The sequence below is a fragment of the Schistocerca nitens genome, unplaced genomic scaffold (genome assembly GCF_023898315.1).
Source record: "Schistocerca nitens isolate TAMUIC-IGC-003100 unplaced genomic scaffold, iqSchNite1.1 HiC_scaffold_524, whole genome shotgun sequence".
Taxonomy (NCBI): Eukaryota; Metazoa; Arthropoda; class Insecta; order Orthoptera; family Acrididae; genus Schistocerca; species Schistocerca nitens.
The window spans coordinates 48,213-70,712 of NW_026046057.1; the positions used below are offsets into that span (position 1 = coordinate 48,213).

The 22,500-nt window shown below is 40.7% G+C and overlaps 1 protein-coding gene across 1 annotated transcript in view; it reads left to right on the forward strand.

Moving 5' to 3' along the window:
• LOC126232556 (cytochrome c1, heme protein, mitochondrial-like) overlaps positions 1-21,999 on the forward strand; it is a 39,494-nt gene extending 17,495 nt beyond the window's left edge. Inside the window, exons 6-8 of the mRNA XM_049942797.1 lie at positions 14,563-14,691; positions 14,783-14,902; positions 21,298-21,999. Of these exons, the coding sequence (XP_049798754.1) occupies positions 14,563-14,691; positions 14,783-14,902; positions 21,298-21,408 (360 nt within the window). The 3' untranslated portion in view covers positions 21,409-21,999. The remainder of the gene's footprint in view (positions 1-14,562; positions 14,692-14,782; positions 14,903-21,297) is intronic.
• The last annotated feature ends 501 nt before the right edge of the window (positions 22,000-22,500 follow it).

The window sequence follows — 22,500 nt, forward strand, 5'->3', positions numbered from 1 at the left end:
AGTCACAGAGGGGCACCGTGATAGACAGCTAAAATATTTAAACTTTCAAAGGCACGCTCTCTCTCTCTCTCTCTCTCTCTCTCTCTCTCTCTCTCTCTCTCTCACTCACACACACACACACACACACACACCACACACAGACTGACTGTGACTGCAGAGGCTGCAATAGAATCATTCTGCAGTCAACTTCAAATGCTGGTTCCCTAACTGTTTCCAATACTTTTTTCGTTAAAAGAATGTCATCTTCTCTCCAGGGCTTCCCATTTGAGTTCACGAAGCATATCTGCAATAACCATATGTTGTTCAGATCTAGCAACACACCTCTGAATTTCTTCAGTGTCTTCCTTTAATAATACCTGCCTGGGCTCCCAAATAGTTGGATAGTGTGGAAGAATGTATCACACACTAGTTTTGTCTACTTGTCTACACGGCCTCCTTTATATATGAGCTACACTGTCTTAAAATTTCCCCGATAAACCAGTCATTCACCTTACCTACTGCAGTCCTTGCATGCTTGCTCTATTTCATATTGCTTTGCAGTGTTATGTGTAAATACTTAATCAATGTGACTGTGTCGAGCAGCACACTATTAATGCTGTATTTGAACATTAAAGGATTATTTTTCATATTCATCTGCATTAACTTACAGTTTTCTAAATTTGTAGCAAGCTATCATTCATTATAACAAATAGAAATTTTCTCCAAATCGTTTTCTACCGCCCCACAGTCACTCGATAGTGATTCCTTCCCATACACCACAGCATAACCAGCAAACATATCCTTGTCGCTGATGAACACTCACCATTGGAGACAACGCGCTGAGTCCATTTACTTAAGAAGTCTCCAAGCCACTGACATATCTGAGAATGTATTCTATATGCTCATACCTTTGTTAACTGTCTTTCATGGGGCATCATGTCAAACACTTTCCGAAAATCCAGGAATAAGAAATTTGTCCGTTACCCTTTATCCTTGGTTCACAGGATATCGTGAAGAAAATGGCAAGCAGAGTTCCACATTAGCAATATTTTCTGTATCAACGTTGACTTGCAGACTGAAGTTTTTCCGAAGTCACATTTTCCACTCGCTTAGGACTTTGCACCGAGCAAGAGATTGACAGTAAATGCATCCAAGGTGGAGGGATAATGATGAATAGCACTTTCTGCGAAACAGAGTTGGGATTCCATCCAGACTTAGTGATTATCTTATTTAGAGCTCTTTCAGTTGCTTCTCTATGCAGGGTCACCTGTTACTATAACCTCCATAAGGTAATCTGTTCAACGGTCAGACAACAGAATGTTGGTATGAGCCTCCTGCGTGAATGATTTCTTAAACACTAAATTTAAATTTCAGCTTTCCTTTTGCCACCGTCTATTGCCACACCAGACTGGTCAGTGAGTGACTGGATAGAAGCCCTTGGCATTCTTAGTGATTTTACTTATGACCAGAATTTGCTTGGGTTCTGTGCAAGACCTTTTGCTGAGGTATGACAGTGGAAGAAGTTGTATGCATCAAATATTAATCTTTTTACAGGCAAAAAAATTCTTAGCAGCTTCTGCCTGTTGTCATTAGTGCATGCTTTCTTGACCAAGAGGCAGCATCATCTGTTTCCTTGGCATTTTCAGATTTTTGTTAGTAAACCACAGGGTGTCTTTTCCATCCTTAATCCGTATTCAGCACATACTTCTGTAGAGTGCAATTTACAATCAGTTTAAACTCTGGTCATCATTCCTCTACGTTTATCAGCTGGAGGTAAATGATGTCCATTTATTGTGTAAGTGGGATTCTAACAACTGATTATAGCAAAAATACCCTCCTGGCCTTCTTGAGGGTACTTATAAATGGTGGAAAAATAAAAAAAAAATTATAACTTTATTAAATTCTATAGTCTTTCCTAATTACACTGATATATACATTATAGTGTTTCAAATGAAAAATGACCTCTGTATACCAAATTTTAAAGTAACGGACATGTGTGCTGCCACGCCCCCTGTATTTATGTTACAGAAACCAGTATTATTTCGAAAATAACTGTGAACTTTCTGTTTGCAGCGATTATGCATATTATACATTGTATATGTTGGTAACAGTGCAGGTTTCTAGTGTCCAAATGATTATTTTTGCTAGTATTTACTTTTGCTTTGCTGAAGCAGTTTGTTCACATGTTACTGAATGTTTGTTGCCCAAGTGCTACATATATTCTTGGAAGTACATATCCTTTAGTGTCCAATAAATATGAAATTCAATAAAAGGAAATTCCATGGTAACCAGTTCACAAACAAAGCAAGCCACACTGTTGAAAGTAACCTGTGTATCAGTTCTTCAGGGAAGAAACTCACTCATGGCACGCCTCCTGGTGATTCAAATTTTTGTTTTAACAATGACACTTGTTGTTGTTGATGGTGGGCATCGTATCTTCTTTGATAAAGGAAGTGGCGCGAAAGGTAAACAATGTGATGGTGTAGGCTGCCTGGAAATAACTGAACAACAAAGTAAAAGGAAGTGTTTAGCATCAAAATTAGTTGTTCTGTGTAGATCCTGCAATAAATCTACCTCAAAAATGACTTGCAACATTGTGAATAATTCATATGATGTGAATTTGAAGTTAGTGTATGCAGTGCATACAATACGGAAAGGAAAAAAGGCTGCTCAAAGGTTTTGTGGTTTGATGGACCTTCCTCCTTCTCCCAATAGGATCAGCAAGTACATAAAAATACTTTTAGGTGCCTTGATTGTTGTTGTTGTTGTTGTTGTTGTTGTTGTTGTTGTTGTTGTGGTCTTCAGTCCTGAGACTGGTTTGATGCAGCTCTCCATGCTACTCTATCCTGTGCAAGCTTCTTCATCTCCCAGTACTTACTGTAACCTACGTCCTTCTGAATCTGCTTAGTGTATTCATCTCTTGGTCTCCCTCTATGATTTTTACCCTCCACACTGCCCTCCAATGCTAAATTTGTGATCCCTTGATGCCTCAGAACATGTCCTACCAACCAGTCCCTTCTTCTTGTCAAGTTGTGCCACAAACTCGTCTTCTCCCCAATTCTATTCAATACCTCCTCATTAGTTATGTGATCTACCCATCAAATCTTCAGCATTCTTCTGTAGCACTATATTTCGAAAGCTTCTATTCTCGTCTTGTCCAAACTATTTATCGTCCATGTTTCACTTCCATACATGGCTACACTCCATACAAATACTTTCAGAAACGACTTCCTGACACTTAAATCTATACTCGATGTTAACAAATTTCTCTTCTTCAGAAACGCTTTCCTTGCCATTGCCAGTCTACATTTTATATCCTCTTTACTTCGACCACCATCAGTTATTTTGCTCCCCAAATAGCAAAACTCCTTTACTACTTTAAATGTCTCATTTCCTAATCTAATTCCCTCAGCATCACCCGACTTAATTCGACTACATTCCATTATCCTCGTTTTGCTTTTGTTGATGTTCATCTTATATCCTTCTTTCAAGACACTGTCCATTCCATTCAACTGCTCTTCCAAGTCCTTTGCTGTCTCTGACAGAATTACAATGTCATCGACGAACCACAAAGTTTTTATTTCTTCTCCATAGATTTTAATACCTACTCCGAATTTTTCTTTTGTTTCCTTTACTGCTTGCTCAATATACAGATGGTTGTGTCTAAAGCATCTATGAAACGTGCAGTAGAAGAAACTGTAAAGATTAGTGGAACCAGAGACATTGCTGTTGCACTTGATGGGACACGGCTACGTCGAACATCATTCCTTAAATGGTGTTGTAAATGCTACTTCTCTGGAGAATGGAAAAGTTGTTGATATTGAGTGCTTACCCAAGTACTGCCTCGCTTGCCATGGTAACACTGAAGGACATATTGAACATCAATGTTCTAAGAATTGCTATGGTTACAGTGGAGGTATGTAGTATGCTGAAGTGCTAAAAATATTTCAGAGGTCAGTGTCTGCTTATAACGTTTAATCAGTTCAATGTTTATGTTAAAACCTTGGTAACAAAACTGGAGTGTTGTGGACATGTGCAAAAGAGGATGGGTGCTAGATTGAGGAAGCTACAAAGAGAAATGAAAGGAAAGTTGCTATCTGATGGAAAATCCGTGTCTGGCCGAGGCAGATTGACAGAAACTGAAATAGACCTTCTTCAGAGTTATTATGGACTTGACATTAGATGACCTGCACCTCTGAATGATGTTACAGCAATGAGAAAAGCTGTACGATCCACCTACTTTCATAAGTTCTCCACAGATGAGCACCCTGTTCACAGACTTTGCCCTAAAGGAGCTGATTCTTGGTGTGGTTACCAAAGCAAAAGGGAGTGGTCAAATATCATAAGCATCCTCTTCCTGAGCCTGTTGTGAATGAAAAAAAGCCAATTTTTAGAAACCTAAGTGACCATGTTTTGCTTAGTAAATGTCTTCATGGGGCACTCAGAATACAAATGAAGGTTTCAGCCATTGCATGTGGAAAAGATTACCCAATAATGTTTTTGTAGGACTAAATACATTAAAAGTCAGTGTACTAGATGCAGTGATTTTTTTCAATAATGGAGTGATAGGAAGGTTGGAAGTCCTGAGAAATTTAGGCATAAAATGTGGCTCTAACATGGAAGATCAGTTGCTTGCGTGTGACAGTCAATGGGTGCATAAAGCTGAAAGATCTGCTCTTCAAGTTACCAAAAAAGCAAGAAGTGCTAAAAGGAATGCCAAGATGAAGAAATGCTGCAGGATGAAGACTATGCTTTAGGAATGTTCTGAGGCACACTTTAATTGGACTCATATCTTCATTCGCAATTTCCCACGAGTTGTATTTTTCAGAATTCAGGTACAAATATTTCCCAAAGTTTTATAAAGCATTGCTCTAATTTTTTACTGTAAGTTGAAATAGTCCATACTCATGTAGTAGACCTAAGATTTATTGCCGAATCAACAAAATTATAGAAAAAATAACTTTTTTATTAGGAAAAAGTTGTAAAAAATAAAATGTAAGTTATGATATTTTTTTATCCTTGTAATATACATAATAGGTGAAATTGAATAGGTCTAGTACCTCAGCCATCATGTCGTGCAGATCTGCTAAAAATTTGGTCTCCTCAAAATGTATAACATTGGATTAAATGGTACCTCAATTTGAGGAAACATTTTGGGGAAAAAAATGCATTAATTTCTTTGTAATTTTTTTAATAGCCCCAAGCAGGTTCAGAACTATTAAAAATACTTCTTTTTTGCTTAGAAAGTGTGCTGCGTTACCTGATAGCAACAAAAAAATCTGTAAAACATATACTTTATAAACAGTGCCTGGAAGAAATAGGTGTTTATTTTTACATAATATTGAGCCGGAAAAGTACCCTGTATCCTTAATTAACTTCAGTAAGCGTCACCACTGTGATGTAAACATGGTCACTGATCCCTGTCTCTATACTGACACCATCAATAACGTCAGAACTGTTTCTATGTACAAGGGCAAAAATATTGCCTCTGCGGGCTGTTGAACTAGCTGCTCAAGACACGTTTTCGGAAAACATGTTCAGAAGTACTTTGCAAGACAGTATGTCCATATCAACTGCAATGAATGCATAGACAGCCCAGTCTACACTCAGGAGGCTGAAGTTACCTCCAAATAATACTGAATTATTGTGTATTTCCAGGCTACTGAGCTTAGACTTTCTTTGAAGGATTCTAAAATTGTCCTAGCGTAGGTCTAGGGTCTTTGATTAGTAATCAAAATGTCCTCAGTCCTGGGTTCGAAACCCACTACCGCTTAAATTTTGATTAACAATCGGCATTATCGATCAGAGACTTCTGGCATAAGAAGTCACCATCAGTCTGCTAAAGGCCTTGTCAAAGGGGGCAGAGGAGCAGACAGAAATTCAGGGCACTCTCTTGCCTCTTGTCCGTGCAGTGGGAAACTGGAAGAATCAGAAATGATCAACGGCATGAGGATGCGGAAGACAGTGTAAACCACTGCCTTAAAGACACATAATGTTTATCCACTAGACATTTGGCCTGTAATTGAAAAAGTGTCACAATCTCTCCATTGTCAAAAGATTCCGGAATAGTCCCCCATTCGGATCTCCAGGAGGGGACTGTCAAGGAGACAGCAACCATGAGAAAAAGATTGAATAACCAACAAAACGATAACATTGTATGAGTCAGGGCATTGAATGTCAGAATCGTGGACGTGATAGGGAAACTAGAAACTCTGAAAATGGAAATGCAAAGGCTCTATCTAGATATGGTATGGGTCAGTGAAGTGAAATGGAAAGAAGACAAGGATTTCTTGTCATATGAGTATAGAGTAATAGCAGCAGCAGAAAATGGTATAACGGAGTAGGATTTATTATGAATAGGAAGGTAGGTGAGAGAGAGTGTTACAGTGAACAGTTTAGTGATAAGATTGTTTTTTTTTTCCCAGAATCGACAGCAATCTAACATCGACAGTGATAGTTCAGGTACACATGTCTAATAGTCATGGGGAGACTGCAATGCAGTTGTAGGGGAAGGAGTAGAAGAAACAGTTACCGGAGAGTATGAGCTTGGGATGAGGAATGAGAGAGGAGAAAGACTAATTGAGTTCTGTAAAAAATTTCAACCAGTAATAGTGAATACTCTGTCGAAGAATCACAGGAGGAGGTGATACATGTGGAAAAGGCCAGGTGATATGGGAAGATTTCAGTCAGATTACATCATGGTCAGACAGATTCTGAAATCAGATACTGGATTGTAAGGTGTACCCAGAAGCAGTTATAGACTCAGATCACAGTGTAGTGGTGATGAGGAGTAGGCTGGAGTTTGAGATAAGTGAGGAAAAATCAATAGACAAAAAAGTGGAATAATTAAGTACTAAGGAATCAGGGGATGCACTTGACGTTCTCTAAGGCTATAGATACAGCAAGAAGGAATAGCTCAGTAGGCAGTACAGTTGAAGAGGAATGCACATCTCTAAAAAGGGCAGTCACAGAAGTTGGAAAGAAAATGTAGGTACAAAGAAGACAACTGCAAAGAAACCATATGTAACAAAAGAAATACTTCAGCTGATCAATGGAAGAAGGAAAGGAAAATTAAAAGTATAAAGAAATCAAAAAAATAAATAATTGTTGGAGGAACTGACTCCACATACAGGAAAGGAAAGACATTGGTATGTGAATGTACGAGTCTGGTGACATACCATCTGAATTTCAGAAGATGTCGTCCACACTATTCCTAAGAGAGCAAGAGCTGACAAGTGTGAGAATTATTACACAATCAGCTTAACAACAGAAACTGTAGAGGAAGACAGAGATGGGAATACATCCAGCAGATAATTCAGGACGAAGGTTGCAAGTTCTACTCCGAGATGAAGAGATTGGCACACGAGTGGAATTTGTGGTAGGACACATCAAACAAGTGAGAAGATTGATGGCTCAAAAATATTGTCTTGGCAGAATCAGGTGGCCGGTAAAATGGCTGATAATTACCTTGAGTTTACCTAGTCCTGTTGCTCACTTTGAGGTAATTAGTGAGGTAGATCCTTTTCCGACCATGATACACACATTATTTTTGTCGACTGCAATAAACGCTCCACCTCCTATGGCATTTCATTTGTCGTTTTGATATACATTCGATGCCCCACTAATATTTCAGAGCTTTCTACTTATGGTTTAAGTTGGCCCTCATTCAGAGAAAAATTTGAGCACGATGATTTGCTCGAGGGCAGTAAATTCGGTAACTTTGTTATGAATATGTGACAATTTACTGTTGAAATGTTCACAGTCACAGTGTCTTTACTTCGTACACAGTCTGATTCCAACCTGTGTGTATTGAGTGGTAAGCACTCATCGGACCTCCAACTACTGCAAGAAGGGGGGGGGCGGGGGGGGGGGGGGGGGGTAGGCCACAAGCACTCAACTACCTCAGTAGCTGCTTCTCCCCTCCCCCCCCCCCCCCCAGGGCGTCACAATTCTTTCATGATTTTTGTGCCTAGCTCACATGGGGCCCTGAGCTATTGCAGCCTACTCTTCCACCCTGGCTGCATTTCCTTAACCTTCCCTATCCTCGCTCCTTTCCCGGTGCCCCCTTCTCCCCTCTCTTGGTGTACTGATTCATATCGACTTGGCTATCCACCTGGTTCCTTGTGTTGCTTGCAATTTTGTTCCTCTTTCTTGTTCATTCCTTCTTTTTGGCATTCAGTTCCCTCTTGAGGTTTGACCTCCACTTCTAAATATTTTGTTTTTAGTGACTTTCTGGAGCATCGGAACTCCCAGCAATGGAAGCCATGCCAGGCGGTCCTTGCTGTGGCTGGATGGCCCCCCTTGTGGAGAGCATCTCATTGGAGTGGGTGATATCAGGGTGGATGCTTGGCAAGCTGCAAAAATCTGGCTGCTCTCAAACACCTGTCTCCTCGTGTGGTGAAGGAGTATTGAATGCCATTCCGTATAAACTGGCAGCCTTCCCTTACCTGGCTACATCATTGAAGGAGGATCAAACTTGCCTTCTTGGGATGAAACACTTTCCCCACTATCGTTCTGTACTAGGACGGACAGGGACACACTCATGGCCAAAAAGCCATTGTGAATGGGGTCTGTCAGTAAGATGCAATCAGGCTCCCTCTTAATCAAAGCTGCTTCTGCCGTCCAATCTACAGCTCTTCGTGTCTGTAATCATTCTTGGCAATGTCTCAGTGTGTATTACAAGATGTATACAATCCGGGGGAAAACCCAAGAACGTTTTCATCCGGGAAAAACCCGGGAATTTTTCATTGTTTGCTTTCAGTTAAATTTTTGTAATTTTTACTGGTAAGAATGTTGCTGTATCGTGCTACTGGAGAATGATACTGCAGCAATTAAAAAAAAAAAAACACTTCGGTGGCAAAGGAAATGCGCCATTTACAACAACAAAACACAGTGCACGCACAAGCATCTGCAAACAACAAAAATATGTCAAAGGTCTTAGGGCGAAGACTGTGTAATACTTCGTTACAATAAACTACTTTCTATGAGAGTGACGTCACAACTGTTTACATTAGGTTCGTTTGACCAGTTGCCAGCGGGCTCATGCGCATGCGTAGTGGACTCGCGTATGAGCAGTATCTTCTCCCGCTTCGTGCTACTTGAAGTGTGGCTGTTAGCTGTATTGGCAGTAGCAACAAGCAGTCGGGTGCTAACGAGTAAAATTTTTCTCGTGCAAGCTAGCTGCCAGATTCGCGCAGTCAAGCATTAATCGCTTTGCAGAACAATGAAGTTACTTTTGTCAGTTTGCTAAAGAAATTTGGCTTTATTAATCTTTCCACTGAGTCAATCAATGTATATGAAACGAAGTGTTTCATTCTACAGTATTGGCTAGCTCCAACTGTTCGCTGAATTTCAAGTGCACATTTTCATCTTCTGCTATGTATGGCTTTATGCCATAATAAAGAACCAAATATGATACAGTACAGTCCTGGTACTCCAAGAAAATATACATTCCAAGAACCACACTGAAAAGCTTAACATCAGATGGGACCTACTTCATTGTGAATCTGGAAAAAAACCAATATGCACTTCAATCCAAATTATGCATTTCAGTATGGTTTAGGAAATTCTGATGGTCTTGGAGTATCCTCTGATGTCCTGTTTATTATTTGGCGTAATGTAAGTTCTCTTAGTGCTTTATACATACGAATGTGCAGCGTTCCTACACCACTGTAGCTGCGCACGCGCAATAATGCCTGTTTTCTGGTGCTCACTGGCAGCTGCTAAATTGAACCTATTTCTAACAGTCTCGGAATGGTATTGCGAACGGTGGTTCGAAAAGCAATACTTTCAAAGTAAATTTCTTTTTACACATGATGAATTAAGTTGCGTGTGAGAAAGTGTGATGAATCCAATAAATTACAGAGTGTTTAAAACTGAACGCTTTGAGGACCAGCCACTTACAAGAATTTAAGAGTCCAGAAGACCAGACATTTATGTCATTATTTTAAATTAAAAAAGATCAATATTACATGTGAAAGCTTACCTTTTTTGTAGCTATACTATGTATATTAATGTAAACCATTAACTTTTCCTCTTTGTGTGTTCGCGCTATGTAACAGTGACCTTGCTATTGGCTGACTATAACACGTGTCCTATGCTCTGAATATCTGCTGTCATTGGCTGGCAAGATCACGTGGCATGAGATATGATTGGCGTATAAAAGGACATCACAATCTCGATTTCAACACTCCGGAAACTAAAGTGCTGTGTTTGGTGCAATTCGAATTTATACTTTTGTAATATGAAAAGATGCAGCATATATGTTGCTGCACATTAAAAGTCTTACACACACACACACACACACACACACACACACACACACACACACACATACAGAGAGAGAGAGAGAGAGAGAGAGAGAGAGAGTTAGTTCTACGCCAGTGTATAAAATGTTAACCATTCAAAGGACTGATAAGTTTTACAGTTCCAAAGGAAAAATCTATGGAAAACCTACTGTCACTTAGCACAAAATATATGTATTTTCGCCCAGGTAAAAGTATATTTTTTAAACGGGATATCTGGGAATAACCCAGGAATTTTTTCCTTGTCCCCGTATACACCCTGTATTACCCCTCACCAATCTCTGAATATGGTCTGGGAAGTGATTTTTCATAGGGACCTCATCCTGCAAACTGATGAACTGCAAGCTCATCTGGAGCAACGCGGCATTCATTTTGTTCGATGTGTGCAGTAGGGTCACAAAGACAACCGCACCGATATTGGTGCCTTCATTCTGGCTTTTGAGGGTGATACCCTCCCAGGGAAGATCAAGCTCTACAGACGTGACGTGAAGCCATATGTCCCACCACCCATGAGGTGCTTTAGGTGTTTGCATTTTTGGCATATGTCTTCCTACTGTACGGCAGACCGCCTGTCTTATACTGAGGATCACAAAAAATATGAGACACTCCATCCAGTGTCACTTTCTTCAACTTTTGCCCTCATTACAGTCTTTTCCCCTCATATCTCTTTTTTTACCACAGCCCCATCCTCTTGTCCCCTCTCCCTCCCCTGTAGTTCATACGACCTCCCCTCCAGGAGCTGCTCCCCCTCCCCAGCTAAAGTACGTTTGGCCTTTCATACTAAGTGTACGCTTCCAGGTTCCTTAAATTTAATATTGGCAGACTATTCACGGAATGTTGAACTGGTCCTCAGTGTCCTGTGTGAAATTGGTTTTTGTTTTTAGATACAATGTTTTGCTTTACTCCTAGAATAGGGGCAGGGTGCAGGGTGATCATGGTTGAGGCATTGCTTCATGTTTTCTCGGTCTGGGACCCCTGACCACTCCCCCTTGGAAAGACTGCTCTTTTATCACTCTGTTTTCCCAGTTTTATTATTTGGGCTCCCTTTTACACCTTCTGCGTTTGTTTTAACCTCCTTGTTTTATAGTTTTATTATTTGGGCTCCCTTTTACACCTTCTGCGTTTGTTTTAACCTCCTTGTTTTATAGTTCGACTCCTCTGCACTTTTAGTGGACCCTTTCTCGTCTGTGTGTAACTCTGAAATCATGGGACTGATGACCTTGCCATTGATTCCCATAACTCCCCCTCAATTAATCTATCAATTAATCAGTAGCTGCTTCCTTTGTGTGGTACACCCCTAATCTGTCCAGCAGGGTCCTTCAGTTCTTCACATCATATTACAGGTCTAGAAATCTGCAGTCGATTTTGTCACAGATTGACAGAGCCTTTGGTTGTGATCCCCTCCCCCTCGGCTTCATGACTCCAAACCAAAGGACATGATCAGCTCTTATTTCACCCTTTCACCCTGTGAATGAGGCCAGTGGTCTTCACCAGTTCTGCCAGTCGGTCCTATGAACTGAAGATTACCTCAGAACCCAAGTGATAGACATCATTGGTGCTGATATGAGCTAAAACTTCCAAATGACAGCACCATGTATCCTCATTATCTGCAGGCAGGATTGCATCCATGTCTCAGATGAAGCCCTGGGGCAGACACACAGAGTGCATATTAGATTTCATTCCAACCCTGAATGTTACTTCCCAGGGTTGGGGGGGGGGGGGGGGGGGGGTTCAATAATGTGCCTAACATTGGAGCTGCCAATAACCAGCAACCTCCTGTTCCCATGTGCCTGCTCAGTCCCTGCTGAATGAGTGACCACCTGTTCACCCACTGGGTCATGGGTGGGACTAGTCAGCAGCCTCCACATAAACTATCTGCCTTCAATGATGTGAATATGATACAAGCCAGCACTCTCACTGTGGTGAGGGCAGATTCCCTGTTTCGAGTATGCTGAAAGGTGCTGGGTTGTCAAGCATGTGGGCGAAATAAGCCACACCTGAGTGTCTGTGGTAGCCACAAGATTCTCCACAACTGCTACAACTTGAGACAGCAGCCTGAGAATTACTGACTGCATCCAAAAATGTCACCAGCCATTTGCAAACTGTGGTCAGCTCCTCCTGCATCTGCACACAGCATGCATACATCCTATTCATCCTAGTACTACTAATTTAAGATCTAACTATAAAAGTACACACAGAAAGCTAAATACGTAATTTGCTACTGTCCTGACGTGTCATGAATGAAAGCTAGAGCCTGACTCTTACGGGAGGTAACTCAGCAAACCATCTCGATTACTGTTGGCATGTCGACATGTGAGCAGTTCATATGAGGTAAGCCGTCCCCTCATTACTCCCAATTGTAGCAGGAATCGAATACACTCAGGTTAGACCTTTCTTAAAAGTAATTCCAGGATGACTAGTGCTGTAGCAAGGTGCTGTAATTAGGTTTCTACTACTACATGTGTGCATGTTGCCGCTCCTTTCTAATGCATTATTCGAGTTCATAGAGCTCTTTGCCCACAGCAAGGATCTAAATTAAAAATGAACATGATTCTGGTAATCCGACGATGTACTCTGCTAAACTGTAAGAAAGTCCTGGTACCTGCTGTCCTCTTCTTGAGTTCATTGACACAGTTAGGGAAGAGTTACCTTGTTCCTCAAAAGATAAGGTCGCTATCAAAATAACTACAGGGCGGGGACCTTTCCTGTAAGTAAAAAAAAGAAGGGGTAAATTATTTAATCATTTTAGTTGCATGGGGATTAATTTCACTTGTGCAATATCGTCTTCTACTGTTACTAGCCAACTGATTGATTCGATTCTTCCCCCCCCCCCCCACCCCCATCCCCCCTCCCATCCCCCACTGTACTGCATGTGCTGGCCATCTGAGCTAATAATCATATGGTGGCTTCTTTTTTTCTCCAAAGGTCTCTTTAATTTTCCCGTAGGTGGCCTCTACCTTTCTTATAGTTGTACATGCTTCCACAGTCTCACATATGTCTCGCTCATTTTTTAGACATTTATGTTCCCTTTTTGTCTGCATCATTTCCTGTATGTTTGTATTTTCTCCTTTTGTCAGTTAAATCCTATATAACCTGTTAACAAAGGATTTCTACTAGGTCTTGGCTTCTTGCCTTTCTGAGAATCTGCTACCTTTCATTACTCAAAGCTACCCATTTGTCTTCTGTAGTATTCACTTCCCCCCATTTTAATTGATCGTCACTTAATGCTTCTTTTGAAACTCAGGAACCGTCAGTTTTTTTAAAAAAAAACCAGGTTGCATTTCTTTTATTTCCTAACTTTTTACATTTTTTTTTTTTTTTTTTTCAGTTTGTCTGCAGTTGCAGTGCCAGTGGACATGTTTTTCAGTATAAAAGCTGGTTTCAAACTCATCATATTACCATTATATAATCTGCACAAAACCTTCAAGTGTTCCCAGGTCTCACCTGCCTGCCCCTCTTAAATGATTATAAACAAATCAAAAAACTACCATCTACTATATGTGTGCAAGTGGCTTAGTGTCTCAGTAAGTGCCAGCCTCCTATCCAGAGGTCTCAGGTTTGACCCCTAGTCAGTCCTTCAATTTTCACCTTAGTCTTCAACCTGTGACTGTGTTTGTTAATGTGAAAAAGACAGAATTTTACAATGGTTTGAAGTCGACATTAAACTGTGGATTCTGCTATAACTGGCTGGGTCAATCAGTTCAGAAGATCTGTGAAGGCAACAGTCTTACCATTGTAATGCCACCTCCTTTGTACAAGTGTGGGTTGATTTTCAAGTAAGAATGTGAAATATTAACGAAGAAAGGGCATATCGTGATGATAACAAGAGAATGGCAAAAACTGTATATAAATGTAGGCTTTAGATCTGATGAATTATGATTATTAAGGTCTTTTGCTGTGTGATAAATTTCAGTCTCAAAAAACACATTTTTTATCATGTTTCTAAAGTATCAGGCTCAGAAGTCAGTATCAGTAAGCAGCTAGCTAGGTGACAAAAAACTGTATTCTTGTTAAATTTTAATGCAAAGAAATGGTTTGTTAAATATCAAGAACAATAATTGGACTTCGTTAAAGACATGGCTTGAGGCTTGACTTACAGATATTAAACGCATAAACGACTGTGCATTTGAAGCTATTGTTATAGAAAGACATAACTGAGAAGTAGTGTGTGTGTGTGTGTGTGTGTGTGTGTGTGTGTGTGTGTGTGTGTTCAGAAGAGATTGACCATGTTGTAACACAGATTTATATTTCATCTTAACATTTGAATTTCCTTTTCCAGGACTATGTGTTTTCTCTACTAACGGGCTATTGCGATCCACCTGCCGGTGTAGTTCTCAGGGAAGGCCAGTATTACAACCCATACTTTCCTGGTGGAGCTATAAGTATGGCACAAGCCCTCTACAATGAGGTATGTTCTGTGAACATGCTTGTAACTATTTGTATAAAAACTACCTCATTTACAGGGATGGCCAGTGATACATTTTTTGTGTTTTATGTAGGTCATAGAGTATTCAGACGGAACTCCAGCAACAGCCAGCCAGCTTGCGAAAGATGTTAGCACATTCTTGAAATGGGCTGCGGAACCAGAACACGATGAAAGGAAACAGATGCTTATAAAGGTTGGCCTGAAAAATTGATTTTTGTTTTGTTTGTGTCACATTCTTTGTGCCGTTTGTATATACACACATGAAAACAAGTTTTGCATCACCCCAGTTCCCAAAACTCCTGAAGATAGACATTGAATGTGGATATTGTATCACAGACACAGTCCCTCTGACTGTTCAGAGATGTCACTAAACCCGCCCACAGATGTCAACAACCATGCGTGAGCAGTGCCTATTAGATGGAGGGGACCTGACAGCCGATTCATTCCAGTCACTCCATCTGGAAGGAGGTACATGGCTCATGTTGTTTGTTGTTCAACCGTGCCTAGACGGTCAGTACTGCGGTTCCATCGCATCAGCATTGTTACTTTGTGCCAGGAAGGGCTCTGAACAAGGGAAGTGTCTAGGCGTCTTGGAGTGAACCAAAGTGATGTTCAGTCATGGAGGAGAGAGAGAGATACAGGAACTGTCGATGACAAGCCTCATTCAGGCCACCCAAAGGTTACTACTGCAGTGGATGATCGCTGCCTACAAATTATGGCTCGGAGGAACCCTGACAGCAACGCCACCATGTTGAATAATGCTTCTCGTGCAGCCACAGGACATCATGTTACAACTTGAACTGTGCGCAATAGGCTGCATGATGCGTATCTTCACTCCCAACGTCCATGGCAAAGTCCATTTTTGCAACCACAACACCATGCAGCGCTGTACAGATGGGTCTAACAACATGCCGAATGGACTGCTCGGGATTGGCATCACGTTCTCTTCACCGATGAGTGTCGTATATGCCTTCAACCAGACAATCGTCGGAGATGTGTTTGGAGGCAACCCGGTCAGGCCGAACACCTTAGACACAGTGTCCAGTGAGTGCAGCAGGGTGGAGGTTCCCTGCTGTTTCGGGATGGCGTTATGTGGGGCTGATGTACCCTGATGGTGGTCATGGAAAGTGCCGTAATGGCTGTACAAAACGTGAATGCCATCCTCCGGCCAATAGTGCAACCATATCAGCAGCATATTGACAAGGCATTCGTCTTCATGGGCGACAATTCACGCCCCCCATCGTGCACATCTTGTGAATGACTTCGTTCCGGATAACGGCATTGCTCGACTAGAGTGGTCAGCATGTTCTCCAGACGTGAACCCTATTGAAACATACCTGGGATAGATTGAAAAGGGCTGTTTATGGATGACGTGACCCACTACCCATTGTGAGGAATATATGCTGAATTGCCTTTGAGGAGTGGGACAATCTGGATCAACAGTGCCGTGAAGAACTTGTTGACAGTATGCCACGATGAATACAGGCATACATCAATGCAAGAGGATGTGCTACAGGGTATTAGGGGTACTGGTGTGTACAGCAATCTGGACCACCACCTCTGAAGGTCTCGGTGTAGGGTGGTACAACATGCAATGTGTGGTTTTCATGAGCAATAAAAAGGGCGGAGATGATGATTATGTTGATCTCTATTCCAATTATTTGTACAGTTTCCAGAACCCTCGGAACCGAGGTGATGCTAAACTTTCTTTGCTGTGTGTAGTTTCAAAGGTAATAATGATACATTCATTTTTGAGACTGACAAATCTTTGACATTAGTTAGTGTGTGTGTGTTTTTTTTAATTACTATTGGCACTAACGTCTCTTCAACCCCACCTAATTGATTTTGGTAAGAAGTTTTCTTTGTCTAGATTGGTGAATGGAAATATTTCAGTTTTGGTGTACAGCATTGTTTTTTAAAGTTTTAATTGTACATACAATGTTATATCATTGTTAAAACAAGTACTTGTTTGAGCCTTTCAGATAAAGATTTTGTGCGTCATGTGACGGGCAAGTCTAGTACGTGCCACCCTGAGCCATGTAATGTTCCATTCAGTGAGTGGGGATATCTCTGTGTCCTTGCATACTGTCTCAACACAATCCCTGGGCCAGACGTTATCCATTCCCAAATGCTTAAACATGTATCAGTAGATTAACGGTGACACATCCTTGCCATCTTTAACTGCATCTGGAGCAATGGTGAATTCCCGTGGCAGTGGCAAGAAAGTGTCATTGTTCCAGTGCTAAAATCTGGTAATACCCCACTGGATGTGGATGGCTATCATCCTACTAGCCTCACCAATGTTCAATGCAAGCTGCTCGAACATATGGTGAGCTGGTGGTTGTCTAGGGTCCTTGAGTCTCCGAGCCTTCTGGTTGCACCACCACTGACAACTTGGTATACCTGGAGTCTGCCATCCAAAAGGCCTTTTCCCGCCATCACCTTATTGTACTTTTTCTGGACCTGACGTAAGCCTATAACACCACTTGGCAACATCACTTCCTTGCTACATTATGTGAGTGGGCCCGCTGTCGTTTTTTATAACAAACTTTTTGGCACTCCACACCTTTGGAGGTTGAGTCAGTGCTTCACACAGTTCCCTCCATATCCAAGAGTGAGGTCCTGCAAGGCTCTGTACTGAATGCCCCACTATGTTGGTGGCCATTAATGGTCTCGCAGCAGCTAAAGGGTCCTCAGTATCAACCTTTTTGTATGCTAATGACTTTTGCATTTCCTTTTTCTCATCTACTATTGGTGTGGCCGAACATCAACTGCAAGGAGCCATATGAAAGGTGCAGTCATGGGCCCTCGCCCATGGCTTTCAGTTTATAGCTGCCAAGACATGATTCATGCACATCCACAAAATTATCTTCATGACTATCTGCTTAATGTAGTGGACTCTTTATCACTTTCCAGGACAGGTTTTCAATGCCTGCTTAGTTTGGTTTGCCCATCTTCATCAAGATTCTTTAACACCTGAGGCACACCAACTGTGGTTTAGATCGCCGTACACTGTTGTAGCTGTACAAAGCCCTTGTACAGTCCCATCTTGACTATGGAGGCCTGTTGTATGGTTCTGCATTGCCCTCAGAATTGCAGATGCTGGACCCTATACACCACTGTATAGTTAGACTTGCGAGGGGAGCTTTCCGTACAAGCCCAGTGAACAGTCTACTCGTGGAGGTTGGAGTTTCTCCATCGCAACTCAGGTGACAACAGCTGCTCGCCAGTTATACCGCGCATATTCACGGCTCGCCTAAACGTACAAATTATTGTCTTCGTTTCCATGACACAGTGCTCCATCTCCCGTAACAGTAGCCCAGATTGGAAATTGTAATTGCAGTCGATGTCCGGTCCCTTCTCACTGAACTCTAGTCTCTCTCTCTCTCTCCACCACCACTCTTGAGTCCACTCATGTACACCTCCGTGGGGCTTACCTTGACCACAGCTTTGTGTAGACTTACCACAAGTCCCAGAAGACTCAGTTCATCCTGCAGCCCAAACTGGGATTTTCCCTCTTCCTGATGTGTCCCAGGATACAGAGGTAGTTTACACTGATGGCTTGATGGTTGTGTTCATGCTGTACAGCGCTCCTTGCCAGATGGCTCTAGTGTTTTCACTGAAAAGTTTTTGGGCTCTGGTATACAGAATGGCACTATCTGATTTTGCTGAACAAGGTATGTATGATAAAGGAGGTGACAGATGTGTGGTGGTCCTCCATGTGATCCACTCCCAATGACTCCATAGTCTTTTGTCGGCTCCCCATCAGCCATACTTTGCTGGTTCATGTTCACATCTTACGTTGCAAGGACCCATCTCAGTGTCACTATGGTTCACACTTGACAGTCATCCACATCTTATTAGACTGTCCAAATTCAGCTACCCCGACACACTTTCAACGTTCCTGACACATTACCTGCAGTGTTAGGTGACAGTGCCTCAATGGCTGATCTAGTTCTAAGTTTTATTTGAGAGGGTTTTTTTTTCCCACTCCATTGAAGGGTAGATGTGTGGCCTTCTGTCCCAGGCTTTCACCCTACCTGCATTTTAACTCTTCCTTGCCCCACTATGGTGCCGTCTCTTTTTGACTTGGTGTTCATCTTTTCACCACCTATTTTTCTCTTGCCTTGTGCATTTTGGCTGGAGATTTTAGTGTGTTGCAGAGTGGCTGGCTCATCCTTTTTCATTCTTGTCATCAGCCGCCAAGGCCATCTGCTATATTATTTTTAATACCTTTTACTGCTGTATTATTTTTAATACCTTTGACCGCTTTTTTCCCTTTTCATTGATGTTTTCAGTTTTTTCTTGATACTTTCATTTCTTACTTCAATGTGGTTAGACACAGTTTTACGTGTTTTGCTCCTTCCCTGGATTTGAAACGATAGGTTTCTTTTGGGGTATGGTTTTAATCTGAGACCTGTGTGACTAACGAAAACGGGGCTGATAACCACACAGTTTAGTCCCTTTAACCTCCAAACCAACCATGCAACCAGCAGGCAAAATTTAAAGCTAATATTGAAATTTCAGGGAATGTATTTAACCATATAAGAAAATATTTCATTGTAATGCTAGTGATTTAAGTCGTATGGGGTTAACCAGCTACATGTTTCATTATTTTTATTGTGTAGCATACAGAAATGCACTAAGAAACGGAGAAAACATTGACACCAGGAACATTTCACCATGCATCGTGGTCACTTTTGTTCTTGAACTGCTATCAGTGTTTCTTTCATGTAAATTTTTGCATATAAAAGGGTCATAGGGAAAGTATAGAACATTTTTTGACATGTGACTGTGTTCAACCAACCAATCACTGATGTTGGTATTCATTCGCTGAAGTTTGGCAGCAGCTAAGGTTCAATACATTGCTGAATGCTTAGCTGTACAACTTTAAAATGTGTGACAAAATTTACAATCGCACCAAGTATAAGGTGCACAGTCTTACTCGCATATTAAACTCGCAGAAAGTCAGACCCATTGAAAGTTGAAGACAAATAACTGAGTTCTATGGTAATGTGATGAACAAAGCACCAGTATGGGGGTAGTGTATCATGTTTAATGGCAGACAGGAGAATGTTCATGACAAAGATTGCTTGGGGACGACTCTCACTGGTAACTGATGGACTCGCAACAAGTGTTGAAACAAAACTACAAGAAGATAGGCGCTTCACAAATAGTGGAATGGGCTCATCCTTTCCAGACATTTCAAGAACTGTGTTGTACAAGATTGTTAGTGCAGATGTGAGCTATAAAAAGTGAGTGCCAGGTGGGTTTCTCAAATTCTGTCGGATGAACACAAAACCAATTGAATGAGTGGCAGCTGCACTGACATTTCTCTGTCGCTGTGAAAAGGATGGTGATGAAATTTTTAATCACATTGTTGTCACTGGCGATGAGACTTGCATATTACATTTCATAGCAGAACCAAAGCACCTATCGATGGAATGACGTCATTCGCAGTTCCCAACAAAACCAAAACAAGTGAAACCAATTTTGAGCACCAAAAATATCATGGCTATGGTGACCACATGCCTAGAGGTGAGACCATAAATGCAGCGACCTACTGTGACATACTTCAACAATTTCGCAGAATGCTAACCAGTGGAGCCATCCTCCTTCACGATAATGCATTCAACAGGCTTGGCACAGCTTAGCATTTTCAGTGGGAAATGTTTCAGCATCCACCATGTAGTCCAGACTTAGCTCCAAGTGATCATCGCATATTCCCCAAATTATAAGATTTTTTTGAGTGGACAACGCTACAAACGTGAACTTACAGAAGCCTTTAATCAGTGGTTCAACAAATTGGTAGAAACTGAAGTGCAGAAGGCTAAGTGGTACGACAGGTGCCTAAATTTGAATAGTGACGACACAGAAAAGTAGCTTGGGTATAAAATTGTAAATGAAATAAGAATTTCAGTATGAAAAAAGTTCTTTATTTCCTGAATGACCCTCGTAATTATAAAATCATTCAGTTTTACTGGTAATAGACATTTTATACATGAGGTGACATTTTAGATTTGTGCATAAACATTAATTACTTCAACAAATCAAAACTGTTCATGGCTCGAACTCAGAACTGTTCCCACATTTGCTCTTCCAGTTGGGAAAACACCACAGACTGTAATAAATAATCGTAGCATTGGAGGTTTGAGTCACCTGTGAGGTTTGCTGGGCTGTCTCATTTGAAAGAGCACTGTCTGTGAAATGCCGAAGTCCGGACCAAAGTCTGTCTACACAGTTGAAGTTTTGTTTTGTAAATATTCATCTTTACATACTCCACCAACAGCAATCATTCTCAAATATAATTTTTATAATTTTAAATTCTCTTGTGTATGAGCAGTGTAAGTGATGCTGACAGTGCATTGAACTTCTATGTTGTGTGTTCTTGTACAAAATTAGCAATTTGTTTTTTATCTGTTTGTCATATATGATAGAAAAACTAAGAAGTTAAGGATAATTGTTGTTTTCAGTGTGTAGTGCCAGAATTAGGTTACGCTATTTTGGATTTAGGAAGTTTATAATTTCAGACTTGCATAGAATTATGCTTATCCTTAACACATTATGTTGTTACTTTTATTTTTTCAGGTGCTGTTCATTTTCCCTATGTTACTTGGTGTTGTCTATTACATCAAGAGGCACAAGTGGTCACTTCTTAAGAGCAGGAAGATGGCATTCAGGCCCCCAACTCAAAAATGATTGGAAAAATAGGAAAATTTTCAGAAGATTTGTAGTTTGAAGATCATTAATGAACTTTAATCAAATTCTATTGGTAGCAGATTTATTGGTGATAAAATATTCAGGCAAAACAAGAAATAAATTGTGATTCAGTATTCCCAAATCAATAAGCAGATTTTAAGTGGTCACATGACATTACTACAAACCCAGTGAAGCAGCTTAAACCCTGAATTAATTTTTGCCTTTTGAAGGCAGCAGATAACACAGTTTTATGCACTGCAAAGTTAATGTGAAAATGAAGGACTTCATTAAATGTGAAGCGTCAGTTTCCTTCAGTGTATTTTGTTATTTATTCACTGAAATGCTTACAGTTAGCAGGTCTTACCACAGCATCAGACTTCACACATGCATCATGTGGCATTAAAAGATTGTGGTGTATGTACAAATATTTATAATAAAGATCTGCTACTGTAAATGGATAGTTTGTTGCTTCTTCTGTACATTGCATGTTTTCTGTACGTTGTATATTTCCGGGTTCAGTAAAGTTGGATTGCTTGAGAAATGTAAAAGCTGTTATGACACTTTAAAAATATATTATTGGTGTATACTGGATGTATTTATATCACTTTCATCTGTTGATAAACTGCACAATAAGAACCTAATGTAGCTGTGATGAGAAGTACATTGAATTGTTACCAGAACTCTAACTGGGGAAAACTTAAGTGGTCCAGTCCTGCATAATGGATGTGAAACAACATGCAATCAGTCTGTATTCATGAATATCAATAGAGGATTTCTTTCCACTTATTGGTACAGCAAGAGGGTGAAACAAATCTTTTTGAGTACTTTTTGATTGGTAACAATGTAATACTCCGTTTTGTCAGTGTTACAAGTTGTGTTGTTTGTATTCCAAATTTTGTGCCCCTTGCATTGGGGAAACTACTTCTTTGTCTTCACATGATTTAAACTAGCAGTTCAATCATGAATGTTATTTCTGATGTCATTGTTAGTGTTATTGTTGTGACTATTCTTTAGGCATATATTAAGCTGAGGAGTCATTCACGATATTATTCCTGTTATTAGAGGTAACAATGCAGTTTAATGTATGGCTGC